At 43.1% G+C, this 24709-nt stretch overlaps 1 protein-coding gene and 1 long non-coding RNA gene across 25 annotated transcripts in view; both read right to left on the bottom strand.

The window, feature by feature from the left end:
* Window positions 1-332: 332 nt before the first annotated feature.
* Window positions 333-13719, bottom strand: LOC109869584 (uncharacterized). Its single transcript, XR_002252050.2, has 3 exons — window positions 13527-13719; window positions 6532-6796; window positions 333-887 (listed from the first exon to the last, which is right to left on the bottom strand). It is a non-coding gene; the product is annotated as an uncharacterized LOC109869584 (long non-coding RNA).
* Window positions 13720-17489: 3770 nt separating this feature from the next.
* LOC109869549 (E3 ubiquitin-protein ligase HUWE1) overlaps window positions 17490-24709 on the bottom strand; it is a 79731-nt gene continuing 72511 nt past the window's right edge. For all 24 annotated transcript variants that reach the window (XM_031804159.1, XM_031804171.1, XM_031804155.1 and 21 more), the window contains 10 exons: window positions 24273-24422; window positions 23061-23306; window positions 22683-22800; window positions 22286-22426; window positions 21826-22113; window positions 21460-21565; window positions 20766-20883; window positions 20263-20444; window positions 19448-19638; window positions 17490-18379 (listed from right to left, as the gene is read on the bottom strand). In XM_031804159.1, the coding sequence (XP_031660019.1) occupies window positions 18277-18379; window positions 19448-19638; window positions 20263-20444; window positions 20766-20883; window positions 21460-21565; window positions 21826-22113; window positions 22286-22426; window positions 22683-22800; window positions 23061-23306; window positions 24273-24422 (1643 nt within the window). In that variant the 3' untranslated portion in view covers window positions 17490-18276. The remainder of the gene's footprint in view (window positions 18380-19447; window positions 19639-20262; window positions 20445-20765; window positions 20884-21459; window positions 21566-21825; window positions 22114-22285; window positions 22427-22682; window positions 22801-23060; window positions 23307-24272; window positions 24423-24709) is intronic.

Here is a 24709-nt window from a genome sequence, read left to right as displayed (position 1 = left end):
ATTCACAATATGTATTTATCGAAGCTGTACATGGCTCTGTAGCATAAAAAAATGCTAGACATTCAGATATCAAATCATGTTTATTTGTCAACATTAAAATACAGGAGAATGTACACTAACTCAAGAGAACTGGGTATTCAACAACGTTATGGTAAAAGTAACATTCAAATATATATAGTATGAACAGCATAGTACAGTTCAGTGTGTCTCAGGTGTAGGGACACAAGTGCTGAGAACTGTAGTTACACCAGATAATGTGAGTTCCCCAATATTTTAGCAGACATCTTGGCTATTTCAAGTCTTCTCCCATTGATTGAGGCAGGTGGGTGTCCACTCCAAAGTGCTGAGAGGTCTCTGTCATCATGACAGTCTCTATAAATGAGTGAGAAGACTTGAAAGACACGGATGGTGGCACACCATCTTTTTGGAGCAAAAAAAAGCATTTATTTTAATAACGGGAGCATTTGACATTTTATGACTCCTGTTTCGAGGACATCGCTAAGGTTGGTTGGAAATACATATCCTGTAACTCCCAGTAAAGAATACCAAAAATCTTTAGTTAAATCACATTATCTGGTGTTACAATGTGTATATAAAAGAACTGGTGATCAGCAGATGGGAGGAGGTGGTCATGATAAAATTGCAATTCCAAAAGAAACCTACAGTAAGTTCAGGGAATAATTGTAAAGCTGTGGGAGGAGTGTTGTCATGATCAAACTGTCATTCAGCTCCTCATCTGCTTGAAATCCATCATAATGTCTAATCCCTTGAGGGGGATACAGTTCACGAGATACAGTTCTGCTACAATGACACATGCAGACAACAGAATGATGTTTCTGTATCGAGAATCCACTCCAGGAAGAAGCCCAGGCATTAAATGTTATTGTCTGCAAGACAACAAAAAAACATATACTCAATTGTACAGTTTGAACAACAGTTGAACCGTGCCAGCATAACATCAACATTAGGGTACACTAGTTGTACATGTATACATGTGCACAGGTACAGATATTACATTTCAACCATATCTAGCCAAATGGAAAGAAATATGGCATAACCCTCAACCTTTGCACAGCGACGAGACCGTACAAATGAGCCTAGGTAGGTAGGCAGAAATCTATTTTTAGAGATTTACAACAATACATTGTTGTATTATTGTTTCTCCTCACTGTTCGGGAGTAAACTTACATTGCATTTGGAAAGTATTCCGACTCCTTGACTTTTTCCCACTTTAAGTTACAGCCTTATTCTAAATTATTTTTATTTAAAAAAAAATCCCTAATCAATTCACACACAATAACAAATCAAAAACTGATTTATAGAAATGTTTGCAAATTCATAAACATAAACAGGAATATCACATTTACATAAGTATTCAGACCCTTTACTCAGCTCTTGTTCTTTATTAAACATTTTTATTAACTTATCCACCACCTCTCCTGTTCAGAGGAAACCTTTTTTCTTTTTACAGCTTCTCGGCTACATATGCATACACATTTTAAATGCATGGTACTTTTACATACAGCAAACGCATAACAATAAAACATTAAACTTTAATCCCACCTCTCAGCCCATCCCACCTATCACCATAGACCTCAGCTCTTTAATCCCACCCCTCAGCCACTCTCAGCCCTTCCCACCTATCACCATAGACCACCCTCATTCGGTTTCCATGTGACATATATTTTTCAGTTGTGCTGTGATGCTTTACATAGATTTTGAACATTTTCTAATCATAATAGTATCCACAGATTGTGAGCTAAAGATGAAAACCTTTCCTAAGACTATTATATTATTTATTGACTGACTATGGTTTTCCAAATCACCCAACACTGCTGTAAGGTTAATTTGAAGTGAATGTTGTAATTTTTTAACCATTCCTGAACCTGTGACCAGAAACAAGCTACATAGGGGCAATACCAGAATAAATGATCTAGTGATTATGTCTCTTCAAAGCTAAATCTACAGAGCTGAGATTGTTGTACGCCCCATATAGATAGCATTCTGATGGTGGCATGAATTTTGTATAATAATTTAAATAGAATAAAACTCAGTGTTGAATCAAGTGTCGTTTTTTGTACCAGTTCATAAACCATGTGCCATGGAATCGGTACATCGAAAATCTCTTTTAATTTATTTTGCAACCTGTATGGTGCACCAGTCAACATTTTTGTCCTCAGACAAAACTGGTATATTTTTCTACTTATGCCAATTCCTTTCAACCAATTTGCATCTTTAATATATGGCAGACAAACAAATTCCTTACCTTCTTCCCTTTTCCACTTACCTCCTCCATTTTTGTGATTTGTTTGGATTGAGCAGACGTTCCCATATATTTTCGATAGCTGTATATGTGACATAACTCCACCGTTTCTAATCATAATAAATATAATACAATAAAAAAATACATAATTGTTTTATTTGTATTAAATCAGTATATTTTAACCATAATAGAACAAATATTACAACTATCTTTTCTGCGGGATAAGGATGAGCCTTTCTTAATAATCTACTGGAGACCATTTTGGGTTTAAGTATAATTTATGTATGAGTGAAGGTTTAAAGCTTTAATAACTCATATTTATTAGATAAATAGGCACGTTTAATTTTGTCTGGCTTAGCATTCCAAAGAAATGCTTTTTTTTGTTGCTCATATGATTTTTAAAAATTTAGTCGTCTGGAGTAGGCAGCGCCATTAGTAAGGAAGTAAACTGTGATAGGACCAAAGAGTTAATTCATGTGATTTTGCTATGAATAGACAAGTATTTACCTCTACATGGTTGCAGAATCTTGCCTATTTTTGCAAACTTTACATTGAAATTGATTGTGGCAAGTTCATTTATATTTTTGGAGATGTGAATACCAAGTATGTCTACTTCACCATCCATCCATTTTATTGGTAAACTACGAGGTAGTGTAAACACTTTTTTTAAACGATACAATACATAATATGGTACACTTGTCATAATTAGTTTATAGTCAAGATGCTAGAAAAGTGAGCAAGACCTTCAAATGAGACTGTGCAGGGTTCCAGATTGTGGACTTACGACAAAAATAGTCATCAGCATACATTGACATTTGTTTTTAACCCCTGGACTTCTAACCCCTTTATGTTCTTGTTGGATCTAATTTTAATAGTTAGCATTTCGAGGGCCATAATAAATAGATATGAAGACAACGGACGGCCTTGTTTCACTCCTCTTAAAAGCTCAATACGTTCTGAGAAGTAACCATTATTGACTATTTTACATCTGGGGCTGCTGTACATAAGAGATTCATTGAAATGAAAGTAATCCAGGCATTTATATATAAATTCTAGTTGTACTTTATCAAACGCCTTTTCAAAATCTGCTATGAAGACCAGGCCTGGTATCTTTGATGTTTCATAATGTTCAGTACTTTGTTGAAGCACCTTTGGCATCCTCAAGTCTTCTTGGGTATGACTTGGCACACCTGTATCTGAGGAGTTTCTCCCGTTCTTCTCTGCAGATCCTCTCAAGCTCTGTCAGGTTGGATGGAGCGCGTCACTGTACAGCTATTTTCAGGTTTCACCAGAGATGTTCAACCGGGTTCCAGTCTGGGCTCTTGCTGGGCCACTCAAGGACATTCAGAGACTTGTCCCGAAGCCACTCCTGCGTTGTCTTGGCTGTGTGCTTGGGGTCGTTGTCCTGTTGGAAGGTGAACCTTCGCCCCAGTCTGAGGTACATAACGCTCTGGAGCAGGTTTTCATCAAGGATCTCTCTGTACTTTGCTCCGTTCATTTTCCCCCTCAATTCTAGACATTGCTAGACATTTTCCCCCTCAATCTCCCAGTCCCTGAAAAACATCCCCAAAGCATGATACACTACCGCTCAAAAGGTTTGGGGTCACTTAGAAATGTCCTTGTTTTTGAAAGAAAAGCACAGTTTTGTCCATTAAAATAACATCAAATTGATCAGAAATACAGTGTAGACATTTAGTTGCAAGTGACTATTGTAGCTGGAAACTGCTGATTTTGAATGGAATATCTACATAGGCGTACAGAGGCCCATTATCAGCAACCATCATTCCTGTGTTCCAATGGCTCGTTGTGTTAGTTAATCCAAGTTTATCATTTTAAAAAGGCTAATTGATCATTAGAAAACCCTTTTGCAATTATGTTAGCACAGCTGAAAACTGTTGTCCTGATCAAAGAAGCAATAAAACTGGCCTTTAGACTAGTTGAGTATCTGGAGCATCAGCATTTGTGGGTTCGATTACAGGCTCAAAATGGCCAGAGACAAATAACTTTCTTCTGAAACTCATCAGCCTATTCCTGTTCTGAGGAATGAAGGCTAATCTAAGCGAGAAATTGCCAAGAAACTGAAGATCTGGGACAACGCTGTGTACTACTCCCTTCACAGAACAGCGTAAACGGGCTCTAACCAGAACAGAAAGAGGAGTGGGAGGCCACAGTGCACAACTGAGCAAGAGGACAAGTACATTAGGGTGTAGTTTGAGAAACAGACGCCTCACAAGTCCTCAACTGGCACCTTCATTAAATAGTACCCGCAAAAGAATAGTCTCAACGTCAACATTGAAAAAGCGACTCCGGGATGCTGGCCTTCTAGGCAGAGTTCCCCTGTCCAGTGTCTGTGTTATTTTGCCCATCTTAATCTTTTCTTTTTATTGGCCAGTCAGAGATATGGCTTTTCCTTTGCAACTCTGCTTAGAAGGCCAGCATCTCGGGTCTTGGCACACCTGTATTTGGGGAGTTTCTCCCATTCTTCTCTGCAGATACTCTCAAGCTTTGTCAGGTTGGAGGATGGGGAGCATCGCTGCACAGCTATTTTCAGGTCTCAAGAGATGTTCGAAGTTTGGGCCACTCAATGACATTCAGAGACTTGTCCCGAAGCCACTCCTGCATTGTTTAGGCTGTGTGCTTAGCTTCGTTGTCCTGTTGGAAGGTGAACCTTAGCCCCAGTCCGAGGTCCTGAGCACTCTGGAGCAGGTTTTCATCAAGGATTTCTCTGTACTTTGCTCCGTTCATCTTTGCCTCGATCCTGACTAGTCTTCCAGTCCCTGCCGCTGAAAAACATCCCCAATGCATGATGCCGCCCCCACCATGCTTTACCGTAGGGATGGTGCCAGGTTTCCCCCAGAAACGCTTGGCATTCAGGCCGAAGATTTCAGTGTTGGTTTCATCAGACAAGAGAATCTTGTTTCTCATGGTCGGAGTCCTTTAGATGCCTTTTGGCTAACTCCATGCGGGCTGTCATGTGCCTTTTAGTGAGGAGTAACTTCCGTCTGGCCACTCTACCATGAAGGCCTGATTGGTGAAGTGCTGTAGAGATGGTTGTCCATCTGGAAGTTTCGCCCATCTCCACAGAGGAGCTCTGGAGTTCTGTCAGAGTGACCATCAGGTTCTTGGTCACCTCCCTGCTTCCTCTTGAGCCCCCCACAGGCCTGGGCCCAGGGGCTTCAGCCCCCGCATTAATCTGGCCCTGGTAGTGCACTATATAGGAACAGGGGTACCATGTAGGAAGAAGCCCAACACTGCACTCTCAAACAGATTGATTTGATTCCACATGCAAGTAGCAACAGCATTTTATTGATGCTGTCTGACATTTAATTGAGACCAATAAAGACAGATTATCATTGCAACTGTGACTCCCCCAGTTATGGGGGAGAGAATAGGAGACCTACATTAGGCCTATTAATTGAATGGGACTCATACTATGTCAGTGGTTGAGATAATGTAGGATCTTTGCATATCATTGATATGCAAAGCAGGGAGGTTTTGCATAGAATTTGTCATTGCACTTGGGGCCAATAGGGCAAACTTGGCTTCACAACCCATTGGGCAAAAACTGCTTGAATCAATGTTGTTTCCATGTCATTTCAACAACATAATTGAATGTGATGACGTTGAATCAATGTGGAAAACTCATTGGATTTGCAAAAAGTAATCAACGTAAGTTAATTTCCTTTTTTTTAACCTAAATCCAATGACAGGGTGATATTTTTTTTGTTGATTTCACATTGAATTCACGTTGACAACTCAACCAAACTAGACATTAAACTGACGTCTATGCCCAGTGGGAAGGCCTTTAAAAACACAGGAATTAACTTTTTACAAAATGATCTGACGACTAAGAAATGATATAACCAGTGATTCAGGCAATTTCCTGTCAGAACACATTGACTTCAAGGGTCTCACTTTACTAAGGGTTTGCTGTTGCACCTTTGAACATCTTGCACCTGTTCTTTTGAGACGTAAAACAAAGTATCTAAAACATGAAACTGACTTTATTCGGGCACATCTTTCAATATCTCATCTTTCTCTTAATCTATCTCTACTTTTATGTTGAATTCCCTCTGGGAAAATAACAGGTTGGAAAACATATCTTTCAAAGGTTTACCATAGCCATTCAACAACCTTTCATAGCTGTCTGAAGAGCACAGAGAGAATACCTCTAGGGTATAAATGTTCCAAATTCACTGCAGGGCGTGTGGAATAATGACGGTCCAAAGGTATGAGGGTTGAAATGTGGTGGTTGCCACCTCGCTCACCTTCACTAGCTCCTTGGAGAGTAGAGACTGGATATTTGGCTTTCTGTGCCACCCAGTTCCCGGGCCAGGTCCCAGGCTGATGTGGTGTTGAGTCCCAGGTTGTGTAGGTTGTCTTCCAGCTGGTCAGACCATCTGGCTCTAGGCCTTCCTTCCTCTTGGGCATGGTAAGTTAGGGGATGCCTTTAGAGGATGAGGACAGGCTCCAGAGGTGGGTTCAATCTGGCCAGGTGACCAAACAGTCAGAGTCAGTAGCCACCTGCCTTCTCTGAAATGCCACAGAGTGCTGGGTCAGGGGGGTTAGGTGCCAGATGGAAGGAAGGGGAGAGAAAGACAGAACGAGGCTGGGTTGAGAGGGCTAGGTGAATGAGGGAGGGTTAGGTGGTCTAGGGGACTATGGGTACAGTAGAGAGTTGGACAGCAGGGATGATGTCACAGTGAGAAGGCATGGAGACTCAGGGTGCATCCCAAATGGCACCCCATTCCCTATATAGTGTACTACTTTTGACCAGGGCCCATAGAGAATAGGGTGTCATTTGGGATGCACTCAAACCTGAAAGGTGAAAGACTATTCAGCTTCAGACACATCCTGACCTTTATAGTAGACAGAGTGTCACTACCCTTCTTTGTCAGAAAAGTATGGTCCAACTGTGTCAGCCTGTATTTGTGTGTGTGTGTACTGTAACCAAAGGTCATCTCATGAACATCAGCTGAGTCCAGCGATCAAGACATCTACATCTCTACCTCCTGAGAAGAAAAACCCAACAGCATCCCAGTTCATATTGAATCACCGGGGAAGGAATATTTCAAGAACTGAATGTGGAGAGAGAATGGCTCAAGTAGGGCACACATGATTTTTTTTTTCTTCCAAAAACAAACATTTCTTATTGGACATACTATATATGAATTGCATTCTATCTGGCAGGCCGCTCCTACCAGGTGAGGTGGAGAGGATCTGTGTCCACACCACAAACTCTCACTACTGGTGTCCCCCAGTGCTCGGTCCTAGGCCCTCTCCTCTTCTCTCTATACACCAAGTCACTCAGCTCTGTCATATCCTCACATGGTCTCTTCTATCATTGCTATGTGGATGACACTCAACTACTTTTCGCCTTTCCCCTTCTGACACCCAGGTGGCGACACGCATCTCTGCGTGCCTGGCAGATATCGCAACTTGGATGTCAGCCCACCACCTCAAGCTCAACAAGCCGGAGCTGCTCTTCCTCCCGGGGAAGGCCTGCCCTTGTCACACCATGATGGGTTTCACCTGTCTTTGATTGTCTCCACGCACCTCCAGGTGTCACCGGTTTTCCTCATTAGTCCCTGGGTACTTATTCCTGTGTTCCCTCCCTGCTTGTCTGTTGTCAGTTCGTCTTGTTTGTCAAGTCAACCAGCATGTTTTTCCCCATTCTCCTGCTTTTTCCATCTCTCTGTTTTGCTAGTCCCCCCAGTTGTGACCCTTGCCTGTCTGGACTCTGAACCCGCCTGCCTGACCATTCTGCCTGCCCTGACCTCGAGCTTGCCTGCCACTCTGTAGTAACCACTTTTTGGGGTTATTCCATATGTGTTATTTCATAATTTTGATGTCTTCACTATTATTCTACATGTAGAAAATAGTAAAAACAAAAACCCTGGAATGAGTAGGTGTGTCCAAACTTTTGACGTGTACAGTATATATTGAAGTAATAAGGCACAAGTAGGTGTGGTATATGGCCAATATACCACGGCTAAGGGATGTTCTTAGGCACGAAGCATTGCATATTGGTCATATATAACAAACCCCTGAGGTGTCTTATTGCTATTATAAACTGGTTACCAAAGTAATTAAAGCAGTAAAATCAATGTTTTGTCATACCCGTGGTATACGGTCTGATATACCACGGCTGTCAGCTGATATATATATATAACCCTTAGATAAGGGCTTGTTTTCCCAGACCTAGATTAAGCCTTGTCTAAAAACTGCAATCAATGGAAAATCTGTGTCTGGGCACCTAAATGTTGTATTAATAAATGTTATGAGCTGTATTGTCTACGATTCTAAAACTGTCAGAATAGTTTCTCTACTCAGAGCTCCACAGGGATGACGCCATTAACAAATAAGTCTGGAACGTAACCATGAAATCCAAGATCAAGACAATTAGGCAAAAATATGATTAATTAAGGAGAAAAAGTATACAACTGTCATGACTAGACTCAAGGGTAGTAAATAACGTCCATGTTAACTGGTCTCTGATGTACACAGATCAAATGTTTGAGATAATGACTGAATAATCTGTTTTTTCTCCTCTAATACCCTCGTACTTACTAAATAGTGTCTCGTGTTCCCCTCCCTTGAGTAGACCCTGTTCCCTACACATGGTTCTAATGATAGGGGGGCCTGGGTAACCCCATAACCAATCAGGGCCCCCCGTTAGATATATCAAAGGGACCCCCCCCCCCTACAAAAAATTTAATATTGACATCAGTACGCCTAAGAGACGTTGGCACCACCAGAATGCATGTGGAGTTCAGTCAACGTGAATGAATATAAGTCCCAGGCCAATTTGTACCACTCGGTGCCAAAGGAAATGGTTAATCCCTGTCATCAATTCCCCAGCAGAAAAATACACTATAGCCCAATCTGCCATTAAGAAAAATATAGCCCGATTTGTCAATTAGGAACATTATACAAATTACAGGAATGAACTCACTCTGTGGCCCCCTTTCATTTAATTCTCAGCTTCCCTGCTTTTATAATTTCTCTGTGAGAGGGCAGTAATATTGTGATTTATGTGGGAGGACAGCAGCAGAACTGTATTAGTCTGAGAGCATTTTGGCTCAAACACACAGTTCTCTCTCTTTATTAATGAGCTGCTCTATAACAGTCATTTCCTCCCCCATTCATCTGTATTGTTCTAAAACCACCAAGAGAGAGAAGACAGTTGTAGGTGGCTTTACACTCTGTAGTAGCCTATTTTCGAATGAGATCTTAAAATGCTTTCAGATTTGTCTATCTTCAGTGATTACTGGATACTGGGCTGTCAATACTTATAAGACAATAATATATTCCAATTCCTCAACTCTTGTTGAAACATGGAACACAGAACACACAATTGTTCAGAATACATAGGAAGATTGAGTGACTTGGTTCGAAAAGCAGGGTTGGGTCAACTCTATTTCAATTCCAGTCGATTCAGAAAGTAAACTAAATTCCAATTTGAAAAGCATTCGAAGAATTTAACTGAAACCAACCACACTGAAATTGTGAAATCCAATACTTCCCTCAGTTCAACACCATGATCTACAGTAGATCAGGGGTTCCAAAACATTTTCACTCAGGTCAGCCCCAATCCAATGATCACCACCTACTGGAAACATGAATACAGTGCAGCTCATGTCAATAGGCAGCTTCCTATTTACCCCATATCTACGGAATAGTATTAGGGCCAAGTGAAGAGAAAAAAACAACTAAAGAGTGATGAGTGGTGGTACTTGGATAATTCGGGGGGGGGGGGGAGTAGTAATACTTCGAGAATAAAGTGGCAATATTTCTTGAATAACCTCCAAATGTTATTTCGAGAATAAAAGTAGGACAAAATAAACAAATGGCCATCAATCGAATGGTCTAATAACTCAACAGGCGTCACTGCACAGGCACACGCTACATTTCTACCTGGGAACTTCAGACTATACGGAGACATATACTCTTAACGGCCATGGTGAGTTATGAGCACAAACAAACCACTCTCTTGGCACTGTCACCAGCCTCAGCCACTGACTGCGAAGAGCTCTGGGGTTGAGTCCCTGCCGGTCTGCCCTCCGTATTCGCGACAACGTTCTGCCGCATAATTGCAACTATTAGCGACCTTATTCATGGTGCTTTACGAACAGTAAGTAGTATGTGCCCCTTATAGCAACTATCCTTCCAATTAAACGAAATAGTCTGTATGTGTCCCATGTATAGCTGCACTCTAAAATGTGCTATAACACCGCTATTTCGCAGGGCATTATAAACCTATAGCGGCCCACTATATTGAGTATCCTGGTGCCAGCCTTTCTTAAAGTATGGGTCGCGACGTGTCAGAGTATAATTATAATTATTTCATTAATTACTGGAGTTGCACTATGCTCAGTTTGGCAGCTGCGCGAGTGGGTGGAAGATGCCGGTGTGCTTCACGGTTTACCGGAACTTTTTCCGGCAGTTCTCTCGATGATCACTCCGTGACCCACACGCTGCAGTGCTATCGTTCAGATACTGGATTTGTCATCCCTACTTGCCATCGAATGGACTCAAGTTCTGACTGAGCTCAACTGTCACGAAACGCAAATAAACCAATGGAGAGAAACGCATCGCTGTAATACATTTTCAGAAATAACAAGGATCGCCCAAAATCGGTTTTGTGCAGGGAAGTGCTTAGTAATGAGTCTTTCTAAAAATGAACAAATAAAAAACGACAGGTCCTGACCAAACATCCACGGTATGATGGTAAACCCAGGGAGATTTCAGAACAGGGCAGAATGCTTCGGGAAACAGTGCCTCGAGAGTGGAAAAGTAAGTCAGCTAGCAAGGCATTTTATAAACAGGTGATGATAAGCAGAAACAAGGGAGTACTCTCTCTTAGTAGTCGATGTGAGTTTCTCTTTCAAACGATCCCCTTGTACACAGCTAATAGCTAGCTAACGTTATCCAAAGCTAGCTATCTAGTTACTAAAAGTACAAATAATCATTTGTATTCTGAACTGGAATACACTGATTGATGCTAGATGCTTTTCTTTGAGGCAAACACAGTTCTAGGTTGCCCCTCTATAGCAGGAAGCGGTCTCCTGCCTGGCTGAGAAAGCAGTAGATGTTCTGAAAGGGTCTGAGCTGGTCTGAGCAACTGCGACCTGGCCAAGATAAAGCATAGCAGTGTGAGCAGACAACAAAGAGTTACACATGGAGTAAACAATTAACAAGTCAATAACACAGTAGAAAACAAAGGGGGAGTCTATATACAATGTGTGCAAAAGGCATGAGGAGGTAGGCAAATAATTACAATTTTGCAGATTAACACTGGAGTGATGAATGATCAGATGGTCATGTACAGGTAGAGATATTGGTGTGCAAAAGAGCAGAAAAGTAAATAAATAAAAACAGTATGGGGATGAGGTAGGTGAAAACGGGTGGGCTATTTACCAATAGACTATGTACAGCTGCAGCGATCGGTTAGCTGCTCAGATAGCTGATGTTTGAAGTTGGTGAGGGAGATAAAAGTCTCCAACTTCAGCGATTTTGGAGAAGAAAAAAAAAGAGGGGGAGATCGCGAACGTTAGGGCTCCCCAGTATGAAAATGTGATGCAAAGGTTAGGTCACATTCTGAATACTTTTCTATTTTAAAATGTGTACAAGTTTGCTGTACATTGCTGATTTATACATGTGTGGGTATATGGTACCTGTTGGGGATTGAGGGCTTTCTGGGATGTGCTTTGGAATAGGATTGCTGTATATACGTGTTAGCTAGCATGCACCGATGTAATGGTCACTTAAACCCACTGCTAACACAGTTGTTTTCATGCTACAGATTTTACCATCGACAGCCATCAGCATCATTAAGCCCTGCACAACTAACGTGTAGTTTCCTATTTAACAACAGATAGTAAATAATGCTCAACTGGGGTGATTTATTGGAACAAAACAACGCAAGGAGAGGACGATTAACATCTGTTACACTGGCAACCCTGAAGTGGCAAAATTATATCTGCGCTTATAAACCCAGGGTCGTTCCACTACTCCCAAAGAGCGCTTCCTCGCATTAGCTTGCGACTCAATTCACTGGCCAAGCACACGCACGTTCGTGGATGGAAGGTCCGATCAATTCTGACACCAATGTAATGAAACAAGCAGGGAACAGGTCTCGAACCCTCAACCTTGTAGTGCGCTGGACTTCGGGCTATCAACTTGTACCCCAAAAGCATGTTCGAGTGGCAGAGTCAATATCCGCACTTATAAACCCAGGGTTGTTACAGTATTTTGTCTGACAGACGCTTACATGGTCTGACAGACGCTTTAATGACAACTACAATGCATTGTATGACGTCAACATACATGGCGCCACAGAAATAGCTTAGCTTTAGCTCATCATCAGTTCAACATAAAAAACAACATTTTACACACGTGTCCATTGTGTCCATTACAATCTGAATGCATGATTTGTCACCAACTTGAAAACGTGAACGAAACAGTAAATACATTATAAACCATACATACATACGGTGTGCTATACAGCAGAAAGGACAGCACGATATACAGAAAATATCCACATATTTTGATAGGAACGCACACATTGTCAAGGTCCAATTTGTAAGGAAAACAACCATGATGGCAATGCGGGTGTGTCGTGAAAATGTTTGTGCAAGGCCTGTTTTGACTAGAGATGTGCAATGGCCTCATACTTGGGAAACACTATGGAAAGTGCTTGGGCTCTCGTTAAATAGAGAAGTTTGTCAGTAAAGCCTCATAAATAAATGGTCTGCAACCAGTAAAGCCTCATACATAAATTGTCCGCAACAGTGAAATGGGCTACTTCTTATGTGAATTAATGAGGAGGAGGAACAGGCCTCAATTCAAACTGTTGTTAGAAAATACAACTTGTTAGAAAATAATTTGAATTTGACAAGTTGAAACATAGCCTATAGATAATTAGCAGGCAACATGCCTTGGTTTGAGGGCTGCGTCGGTAACTGTCCTGTTGCTTAACAATCACATTTTGGAACAGTGAGATAATTCCGACATCATGGGCATGAAAGAAAACTCAGGCAGGGAAGAAAGTTACATTCTGACCCCTGACCAGACCGCACGCATGTTGATTTTGTCCACCCACACCAGATGCAATCAGGACATGCAGGTTGAAATATCAAAAACTCTGAACCAACTATATTAATTTGGGACAGGTCAAACAACATTAAACATTTATGGCAATTTAGCTAGCTTGCTGTTGCTAGCTAATTTGTCCTGGGATATAAACATTGGGTTATTTTACCTGAAATGCCCAAGGTCCTCTACTCTGACATTTCATCCACAGATAATAGGGTAAAACGAGTTTGTTTCTAGTAATCTCTCCTCCTTCAGGCTTCTTCTTGTTTTTTTGACTTTATATTGTGCTTGGCAACCAATTTTAAGGTGCACTACCAACTGGACTGGAGTGTGGACCTCAGTTCATCTTTCAATTACCCACGTGGGTATATGCTCCTAAAAAACAATGAGATGAGAGGCGGGACTTGCAGCAGGTCAAGCTCGTTGACGGGTGCGAGCACTGTGGATGCAATGTGGGTGCGAGCGGTGTGTTCAGCATGTTTTAACCTCATAGTCAATGCATCACTTCAAATCCAAAGTACTGTAGTACAGTGCTAAAACAACAACAAATTGTCAATGTCCAAATACCTTTAACATGTATTCATTCACTCATGGATGTGAATACTCCCATCCTTGAAGACATCACTGGTAGATGGATAGTAAAACGAGATTCTACGCAAGGCTACAAAACCTGTCAGATCAGTGATTGGTTATATAGCCTATAAAGAAACAATCATCATTGATCTAATAGGCCTATATTTACGTTGCCTTCAGAAAGTATTCATACCCCTTAACCTATTTCACATTTTGTTCTGTTACAGCCAGAATTCAAAATGGATTAAATATATATATATTTTTATACACACAATACATATTGACAAACATGAAAATTAAAATCTTTAATATCTTGAGTCAATAAGTATTCAACCTCTTTATGACAACGTGTAAATAAGTTCAGCTCCCCCGTGTATATAATTGACTTTATTCTAAAGACTTTCTCAATTTTTGTTGTTTATTCTCTAAATATTGCTACTTTTATAAGTACTATACATGAGAAACAAATCATTAAAATACCACCACTATTTACTCTATTCACTTTGCCCTAATACTCTTCCAGACATACTGTATCTGTATTGTAAATAAGAATGTGAAGAAACAAGAAATAAACTACCACAACACATTAGTAGACTGTCAGTACTGTGTGAAAAAAAAGGCACATTCACTCATCTGCCGTAGCAACAGTAACATTTAGGCATAAGAAATGTACAGGTAACTGCCAGAACAAAGGAAACACCAACATAAACTGTCTTAATAGGGGGGAAAAAGAGGAAGGGAAGCGCTGATAAGGTACACACTAGTAGGTTTTGGTAGACAGAAGTTGCTCTTTGGTAAAAGGGGTAAATTCAGAATCAAAAAGGAGGACGAGGACCAAGGCACTCTTCATATAATTAATTAAATGCCTTTATTTGTATGTCATGTGTACTGGAAACAAAGTTTTAAAAAAATCTGACGCGTTTCAGCTGCATGGCCTGCTGACACCACCACAAGCCACCATAACAGTCCTTGGCATATATTCTACAAGTGCCTTGAAAATGCTGTCTCAGGCTCCACTCCAGAATCTCCCATAAATTGGGTTGAGATCTGGTGACAGACACAAACCCCTTTAAATCCACTATGCTCCTTTGAGATCCCGCTTTTAGTCACGGCACTCTCTGCTTCTAGCCATGTTAGCCAAAGTAATAGGCAACTGGACATTTTTAAGCATGCTGGGATGTTAATTGTTTAATTAACTCAGGAACCACACCTGTGTGGAAGTACCTGCTTTCAATATACTTTGTATCCCTTTACTAAAGTGTTTCCTTTAGTTTGGCAGTTACCTCTATAACCGCAGTTGTTATCAACAAAATACACCCTGAAACTGGCAGCACAGTGCAATGGAAAAGGTATGTTTCCTCATCTGCCAGCTCAATCCCAGTATGAAGAGACTCATTATTTTCTACTTTAATTAGTGAAACTAAATCCCCAAGCTGCCACCACACCGTAGCTGATGCCTTCACTTAGTCTAAATCATATGTGGTCCAATACCCTGTGTGTGTGTTTGTGTGTGGCCAGCACTCCAGTACTAAATTGTGACTGGCCCAGGAGGATACCAGAACACGGTTGGTGGGTGACGGTAACTCATCTAAAACCCAGGCTTAGTGTGGGGATCAAATCCCTGCATGATTGAGTGCCTAATTTCATTCACCATGCATGACAGAGCAAGCTTAGAGCACACAGGCAGACATGTGGGGACACACAAACACACAGGTCCGACTCCAACAAGCCAGCAGAGGATGATGGGCTGTATGGGGGGGGGGGGATTCCCTAGAAGCGTACAAAGTACTATGGGAAATTTTCCACGCTAAACCAGGTAACGGGAGAGAGGAAGAAGAGAAATGTGACAACACGACAGTGCCTTGGTGTAGGAAAAGGATGGGAGAGGGAGGTGGGATGAGAGGAATGCCAGGAATTAGCTCAATTCCAATGTTCCCCCTTCTCCCCAAAGTGTGCACTCACACACTCAAGGATTTAGGGGCGAGTGCATTCATTGGATTGGTAAAGACTGAGTATCTGCAATATGTCTCACACCAGTCCAACGCTTTCAATCCCTTGAAGAGGAGTGCTTGAGTGAACAAGTGCACACTTCAGAAAGATGGGGGTGGATGGTGTAATTAGGCTACTCAAGAGATAACTGCTTCAATTTAGCAGGCTGACCATCCGTCCCTGTCCTGGCTTGATGTTGTTATTCCTGACAGCCTTGCCAACTGTAGCTAGGTCCAGGTGGCTAGCGGTCTAGTCTCACACGCCAAACACTTCTTATGTGCTGTGTGCTATTTGCCTGTGGACCAGGTTACATTCAGTCGGACCACCAGACACCTCAGACCACATGGCCAATCTCTCCTCTTCACTTGTCCTTCTGACCACGGGCTGATGAGGAAAACGTCACAATCGCATCACCGAGTCGATGGGAAAATCATTAGGAACCAGCTCAAAATGTGACACCACACTGGAGATTGCATTTGTGGTTGTCCCTGTCAACTCCAGAGGACCGCATGATGAATCCTAGAGTGATCCTGCCAATCAATACCTTCATGGGTGAATGAATTAGAACAATATTACAAAATGCCCCGATCAAAATTCCACTCACTGTCACCCGGTCTGTCCAAGTGAATGGTCTTGGATTCTAGCATAAATCAAACACCCATCCCCATACTTCTGAAGTCACTCGTTTATATCAGACTCTTGGTCCTGTCAGTTCTCTCAGCAGTGAGTGTGGCGCTGAGATGAGGCCCAGACTGCAGATCAGTAGTACTGCAGGCATATAGTCACTGTCTGTGTGACATGATCAAGGGTAAAGACAACACAGCTGTGGCTGGAGGACTCTGTCATATCTAGTTGCACCAGCCCATCTGAACAGGACAGAGCTAGCCTGGTTCCAGACCTGTTTGTGCTTTCTGGGCATCATCACAGCGTGACAATGCCCAAAGGAGTTGGGAAGACGGCACAAACAGATCTGGAACCAAGCCAGGACAGGGCTGATGTGAGATGGTGACAGCTCCGGGCTAAGTCAGCCCACTGCTGTTCTCCCGCTGCCTGGTCTGTGCTGCTCCACTCTTTCCTTTCCACAGCCAACCTTCCTGCTCCACTAACACACAGCAAAGGCCAGACAGGACTGAGGAGCATGATAAATATACAACACAAAATAACAGTTTTTCCTCTTATGCCAATGAACCAGTTACAAAATGTGTAAAATTGCGATTTTATCTGCTTGTGGAGTGTTGACTTCCGTGGCCTTGTGAGGATGGATTCCAACTGGTCCCACACCGACACATTCATGATCTTTGGAAAGGTTCACCATCACTGGTTCAATTTGATCTCCCAGGGAAATCTCAAAACACAATTCAAAGGATGGCCAATCTTCAGAAAGAGATAATCCACATAATGAAACAATCGTCTCCAATTTGCATCAGTGCAGTGACACACTAATAGAAGAGTAACTACCTTTATGATGATGGTATAGTATGATTGGCTATAGTTTGTTTCAGATGACGGCTGAGATAGGTTACATATAAGAATTGGTAAAAACCATGTTAAAAGAGACAAATGGGACTCAATTTTATGCATTTATTCATGTAGTTATTTCACTGATTCAAAGGCTCAAGGCTGGGTCAGCGATTTAATAGCCAAAAATACTCTAGATTTTGTGGTTAATTTCTTTATCATCTGCTTTCTTCACTTGTTCTCTTCATTTTTTTTGGACCATCCTTCCATAAAAATGCCACAACTTTGAAAAGTGCATTTCTTCAAAACTTCTTTTTTTCTCCTTCTTTCCCCATAAAAACATTTCCCCCATCTTCAAGGCTTATGAGGTCACAAATTCGCAAACAAGAAACAACCAACATTTTCCCCCAAAGGTTTTATAACCATCCTGTTCAGACACACAAACAACCTTCTCCTTTTTACACAGCCAGAGAAGAACAAAAAAGATTAAACATAAACTCCCAAACCTTTTGTACAGAGAAATCAAACTAAACAGAGAAAATGTATTTTATATTAGTCCATGTTTTTATCCTCTGAATTCACTCCCTCTCAGGTTTCTGGCATTTTAATGTGGGAGGGGAGGGAGATTCACACAGACCAGGTACAGGTCTGTGTGTCTATTGACATGAATCTCTGTGTGTAGTAAGTAATATCAGTCAGTCAGTCCATCATACCACGCTGCTGGTCGGTCTGTTTCTTTATATGGATTAGGAACCAGTTGTATGTCTAGAGGCCATTTTCCCAACAAGTCACCCAGTAATGTCAATGATGGTGCGTCTGTGTGTCATCAGTTTCAATCTTTCAGAGTAGGCAAGATAAATTGTGTGTATATGTTAAGAGTCTCAGTGTGGGTAGGTCTAAGCCAGTCCGAATCCCTCTGAGCATTCCTGAATGGCCAGCAGCAGCATGTGTCTCAGTTTCTCGTAGCTCTCGTAGGCTGGGAGGTCCAGCTGGTTAAAGCTATATAGGAGAGAAGGAGAGGTTAGGCAGGAATCAACGACAACCAACAATAGATTGGATATTTTCACTCAATACATGAATGCATGGGGTGAATCTCCAGTGTCTCTTCCCCTCAAAACAAGATAACATAAGAGCACTTCCTTACTTCCCATTTTGAGGAGGACATGCAGCCTAGACTAAGGACTTTTTGATGTTGTGTGTACACTTGTGTTATTTACCAGGTGTGAGCTGTGTGGGTGTATATTTCTTTACCAGGTGTGAGCAGTGTGGGTGTATATTTCTTTACCAGGTGTGAGCTGTGTGAGTGTACATTTATTTACCAGGTGTGAGCTGTGTGGGTGTACATTTCTTTACCAGGTGTGAGCTGTGTGGGTGTATATTTCTTTACCAGGTGTGAGCTGTGTGGGTGTATATTTCTTTACCAGGTGTGAGCTGTGTGAGTGTACATTTCTTTACCAGGTGTGAGCTGTGTGAGTGTACATTTCTTTACCAGGTGTGAGCTGTGTGGGTGTATATTTCTTTACCAGGTGTGAGCTGTGTGGGTGTACATTTCTTTACCAGGTGTGAGCTGTGTGGGTGTATATTTCTTTACCAGGTGTGAGCTGTGTGAGTGTACATTTTTTTACCAGGTGTGAGCTGTGTGAGTGTACATTTCTTTACCAGGTGTGAGCTGTGTGGGTGTACATTTCTTTACCAGGTGTGAGCTGTGTGAGTGTACATTTCTTTACCAGGTGTGAGCTGTGTGAGTGTACATTTCTTTACCAGGTGTGAGCTGTGTGGGTGTATATTACTTTACCAGGTGTGAGCTGTGTGGGTGTACATTTCTTTACCAGGTGTGAGCTGTGTGGGTGTACATTTCTTTACCAGGTGTGAGCTGTGTGGGTGTATATTACTTTACCAGGTGTGAGCTGTGTGGGTGTATATTACTTTACCAGGTGTGAGCTGTGTGGGTGTATATTACTTTACCAGGTGTGAGCTGTGTGGGTGTATATTACTTTACCAGGTGTGAGCTGTGTGGGTGTATATTACTTTACCAGGTGTGAGCTGTGTGGGTGTACATTTCTTTACCAGGTGTGAGCTGACGGTAGGCGGTCGGTGGAGCGGTCGTCGCGGTGGATCTGGAACTTCTGTATTCCGTTCATGCCCTCCAGCGCGGCGAAGCCCTGCAGAGGAACCTTGGACGTGCCCGTCACGAACTGCAGGAACTTGGCTCTGTCCGCCTGGTCGAAGGAACGCAGGGCCCGCCAGAACCACTGGATCTGAGGTGAGAAACGGTCAGGGTCACACCTACACTACACAGACCAGTAGCACACAACCAATATTAATGCATAGTATATAATACAACCAATAGACCCATCTGGTATGTGTGACATCATTGGTACTGGGTTGTATTCACCAGGCACTAAACTACAGAAAACAGACTGCAAAAGGGAGGGACTACCTGGAACTTGCGTTTTCTGTTGCTAAATTATACTACATTTTGCTCTTACGAATACGACCCTTGTGTCTATATGTCTCTGTATGCACTTGTATGGAGCTGGACTGGTACTTGGTGTGTGTCTCTACCTGTATGGAGCTGGACTGGTACTTGTGGTACTCTGTGTGTGTCTCTACCTGTATGGAGCTAGACTGGTACTTGGTGTGTGTCTCTACCTGTATGGAGCTGGACTGGTACATGTGGTACTCTGTGTGTGTGTGTCTCGACCTGTATGGAGCTGGACTGGTACTTGGTGTGTCTCTACCTGTATGGAGCTGGACTGGTACATGTGGTACTCGGTGTGTGTCTCTACCTGTATGGAGCTGGACTGGTACTTGGTGTGTGTCTCTACCTGTATGGAGCTGGACTGGTACATGTGGTACTCTGTGTGTGTGTGTGTCTCTACCTGTATGGAGCTGGACTGGTACTTGTGGTACTCGGTGTTGGCCTTGAGGTCGTCTATATCTATAGTGGGCAGGCCAGATATGAGCAGCTCCAGCTCCTGCTCTGTGAAGATGGAGATCAGCCTCTTGGGGATGATCTCGTAGAAACCCTCCAGATAGGCTGACAGCTGCTTACGGATCGCACCTGCAGGAGGAGGAAGAGGGAGTGACCGTGTAGACTAACACACTTAGAAAGCTACCATTTTACACAAGTAGTACTTCACTACAAGATTTGACAACGTATGCGCCTATTTTACAAGGTTAACTCTAATAACTGTATACCATATATAAAATATGTATATTACTAATATGGGTGCTTGACTGGATGTTCACAAATGTACTTTTAAATGCTGGGTATCTGTAAAGCACTTTGTGACGACTGCTGATGCAAAAAGGGCCTTCGAAAGTACATTAGATTGATAAATGTGTCAGGTTTCTATGTGTTGGTGTTGTCTCGGGTTCTCACCAGTCATCTTCATCTGACAGACTAGGTGGACGTACTCCTTTTTGTTCTCCTCGGTGACAATGATGTTGCCTCCGTTAGGCTTCAGGTCCCGCACCTCACACACACCAAACTCCTGGACCTGGAGGGGGGGGAAAGAAACGGGGAGGGAAGGAGAGAGCGAGAGAGGATGGAGAGAGTTCAGCAGAGCCGCCACAGAATTAAATAGAATCTATGAGGGGTTCACTGGCGAAAAGATAAAAAAAAATGTTATTTTTAGTCATGGCTGGCATCTGTTAAGTTATTAAAAATCTGAGACTTGCCTATCTTGAGGCACTCAGTCACATAATTAGCAGTTTTCTGAGTTTTGTTAAAGGGACATTTCCAGAAGTTCAACTTCACATTCATCATGTCCGGCACTACCCCGACCCAACGCATGTGAAAATGGCGAGTTTCTATGTTATGTATAAAAAAAAATCCTATGGCATCTTGTGATTTCAACCAATTAGTTGGCAATGCCTACTCGTAATTGGTTGAAATCACATGATGCACACCAGATGATGCCATTGGGAAAACCTTTTAACACAAAGCACAATTTTCACATGCATTGGGTCGGGTTAGTGCTGGACATGATGAATGTGAAGTTGAACCTTTTGGAAATGTTCCTTTAGTATAAAAAGAGACGAGCGCGCACACACACCGACACACACGAACGTACCTCAGTGCTAAACGTCAGCTCATAGCCCAGAGTGGAGACATCATTCTCCAGCAGGTAGACAAGGCCCTGGAAGAATGGGTAGTCCTCACTCTCCATGTCTGTGTACCTGAGAACAACATAACACCGGCAGCTAAATCAACTACTGAAACACTCCACAAATTAACAAAACATCTCTTGCTACGTACAAGTACATCTCAATGATCTGAACACCGTTTCCCTTAGTGGGACAAAATAAAAAGTGGTATTGAACTGAACAACAGTTCACAGACGAAGGGTTATACTGAGTACATGTCATTGTATCTGCAGCCGAGAGGTAAGGCGCAGGAACCGCGTGTGAAGTAGAGCGTGTGTCCACAGCCCCCCTACCTGACACTCTTGCCCAGGATGTGCTTGTAGAAGCTGCGTGTGAAGTAGCACTCCAGTAGTCGGTTGTCGTAGACGGCCTTGGCCACCACGCGACCTACGAACTTGAAGTAGCTGAGGTGGTTTGGGTTGCAGTGGGACGAGGGGTTAATGGTGTAGGTGACCCTGTCGCCGGGTGAGGTGCGGAACAGGGCGTACATGGCGTTAAACATCTCCCTGGAGATGATCATGTACCACTCTCTCAGCAGACCTCCGGCATCCTGACCCTCCTCTCCTTCAAACACTATGTACCTGGGAGGTGGGGGGGGGGGAATGTAGGTCAGTACACTTGACTGTCATTCTGTCATGTGGAGAAACAGGCAGAGAACAGAGAGAAAGAGAGGGACATGGAAAAAAATGGACAGATGGAGAGAAAGACAGAAACCATAAGAGACAGAGGAAATAAGAGTCCCCCGTTCCTTACAGTCTGTTCTTCATGTCCTCGGGGCTCTTGCGGTGCAGCTCTCTGTAAGAGTCTTCAAAGACGTGGTCCCTCCTGACGTGGACAGCCATGTCCTCCTTCCTCAGACCCTCGTCCAGACGCTCCAGCTCCTGACGGAAGTATCTGGAGGGAGGGAGTGAAATTAGTAAAGAAAGAACCTACAATGTTATCATGAGAGACACGTTCCACCTAAAGGACCAGTGTTCGACCTGGAGCGATCAGGGTTGTGTTCATTAGGGCAAGCAACTGTATTGGAAGTGTTTTGCAACGGAATACAAAATTAGAGCTTGTTTATTGGACAAGTCCAGGATGTCCCTCCCGGTTTAATTCTATTGTCTTCCATTAGGTGCCTAATTAACACTAAAGAAGCCTTCCTTACTTCCGCTTGACGTCAAAGTCGAGGATACGGATGTAATCGACCAGCACAGCGAAGGGTCCGTCGGCCAGGTGGGTGGTGGACTGACGCAGAATCTGGTTAAGCACGGTGCGGTGAGTCTCTGTAGAGGGAATGAAGGAGGGAGAGAGACAAAGGGAGAGAGAAAGAAAGGAAACATGTCAGTCGCATTTTAGGTCTTGAATGATTCAGGCTGAATCTCAACATTTTCCTTGACTCCTCACGTCTCCTCTCCTCGTCACCAAGGAAATCACTTAAGAAAAATATCTGCTTTCCTTTGACATTTTGAGAGTCCGGGAAGGAGAGCGGATGCAAGGGAAATACATGAGTCACCCCCTGCTATACCCTCCCATCGCTACTCACCTGCAAAGCGGAGGAACTTCTGTGTGTCGGGAGGCAGGTTGGAGGAAATGTGCATGGAGGAGGGTTCCCTTGAGAAGAAGGGGTCCAGAGAAGAGGGGGTAGCGGGGGTGAGGGGCGCAGGGGACAGGGGGGGAGGCTCATCTTTGATATGGGACAATTGGCTCTCCCTGGTGTCCCTGACGGGGGGCTTGCTCTCCCTCTCTGTGGCGTGGACCAGGAAGAAGGCCTCCACTGCCGGCTGAAGAACTGAGGGAGAGAGAGAAAGAGGGTGAGTAGACTGCTGAATTCAAGTACCCAAACTCATCCAATAACACTCATTTTCATTTTTAAAAGTCTTATTTTTACCATTTTGTGGCTATTAACAAAACCCAGTTCCAATCGGAACTGTCTCAGGATGGTAAGTTGGTGGTTGAAGATATCCCTCTAGTGGTGTGCGGGCTGTGCTTTGGCAAAGTGGGTGGGGTTATATCCTTCCTGTTTGGCCCTGTCCGGGGGTGTCCTCGGATGGGTCCACAGTGTCTCCTGACCCCTCCTGTCTCAGCCTCCAGTATTTATGCTGCAGTAGTTTATGTGTCGGGGGGCTAGGGTCAGTTTGTTATATCTGGAGTACTTCTCCTGTCCTATTCGGTGTCCTGTGTGAATCTAAGTGTGCGTTCTCTAATTCTCTCCTTCTCTCTCTCGGAGGACCTGAGCCCTAGGACCATGCCCCAGGATTACCTGACATGATGACTCCTTGCTGTCCCCAGTCCACCTGGCCGTGCTGCTGCTCCAGTTTCAACTGTTCTGCCTTCTTATTATTATTATTCGAACATGCTGATCATTTATGAACATTTGAACATCTTGGCCATGTTCTGTTATAATCTCCACCCGGCACAGCCAGAAGAGGACTGGCCACCCCACATAGCCTGGTTCCTCTCTAGGTTTCTTCCTAGGTTTTGGCCTTTCTAGGGAGTTTTTCCTAGCCACCGTGCTTCTACACCTGCATTGCTTGCTGTTTGGGGTTTTAGGCTGGGTTTCTGTACAGCACTTTGAGATATCAGCTGATGTACGAAGGGCTATATAAATAAATTTGATTTGAATGTTTCATTGCCTGAGTGTACAATCAATACCACTACTTCTTATACTTTAAGCACATTGGTTCAGGGAGAGGAACATATAGCACCCAGGAAGGTGTAGTAAAACAGTTTGTGGTTTACTACGGTTAACACATACCCAGAACGGCGTGCTGATCATGTGACTCCTCCAGTTCCTTCAGGCACTCCCCGAGCATGTCCCACAGCTCGTCTAACAGAAGCTGCTCGCTTAGCAGGGGGAGGTCTGGGAGACGCTCCTCTGTCTCGGATTGGCCGTTGCCTTCTTCATCTGCATAAGAGAAGGAAATACAAAGCACACGTTAGACTAACTGAACCATGTCAAATTATACCCATGGTATTTATACCATGGTATTTACCTTATAGTTCGATTGGCTCTGGCTGCATTCCAGGTCCTATTTTTTTAGCAGTTGTGCCGCACATCTCTGACAATGCATCGTTTATCATATGAACATGGGTCCTGAGACGTTAACATCTTCAGGTGTTATGAGATGTAATAATCTGTGCAGTGTGACTGAAATTGAAGACGTCCTGGAACGCACCCACCGTGTGTTGTGG

This window comes from Oncorhynchus kisutch, linkage group LG24, assembly GCF_002021735.2.
Source record: "Oncorhynchus kisutch isolate 150728-3 linkage group LG24, Okis_V2, whole genome shotgun sequence".
NCBI lineage: Eukaryota > Metazoa > Chordata > Actinopteri > Salmoniformes > Salmonidae > Oncorhynchus > Oncorhynchus kisutch.
The sequence above is the reverse complement of the archived record's forward strand: the minus strand, read 5'-3'. Positions and strand labels throughout refer to the sequence as shown.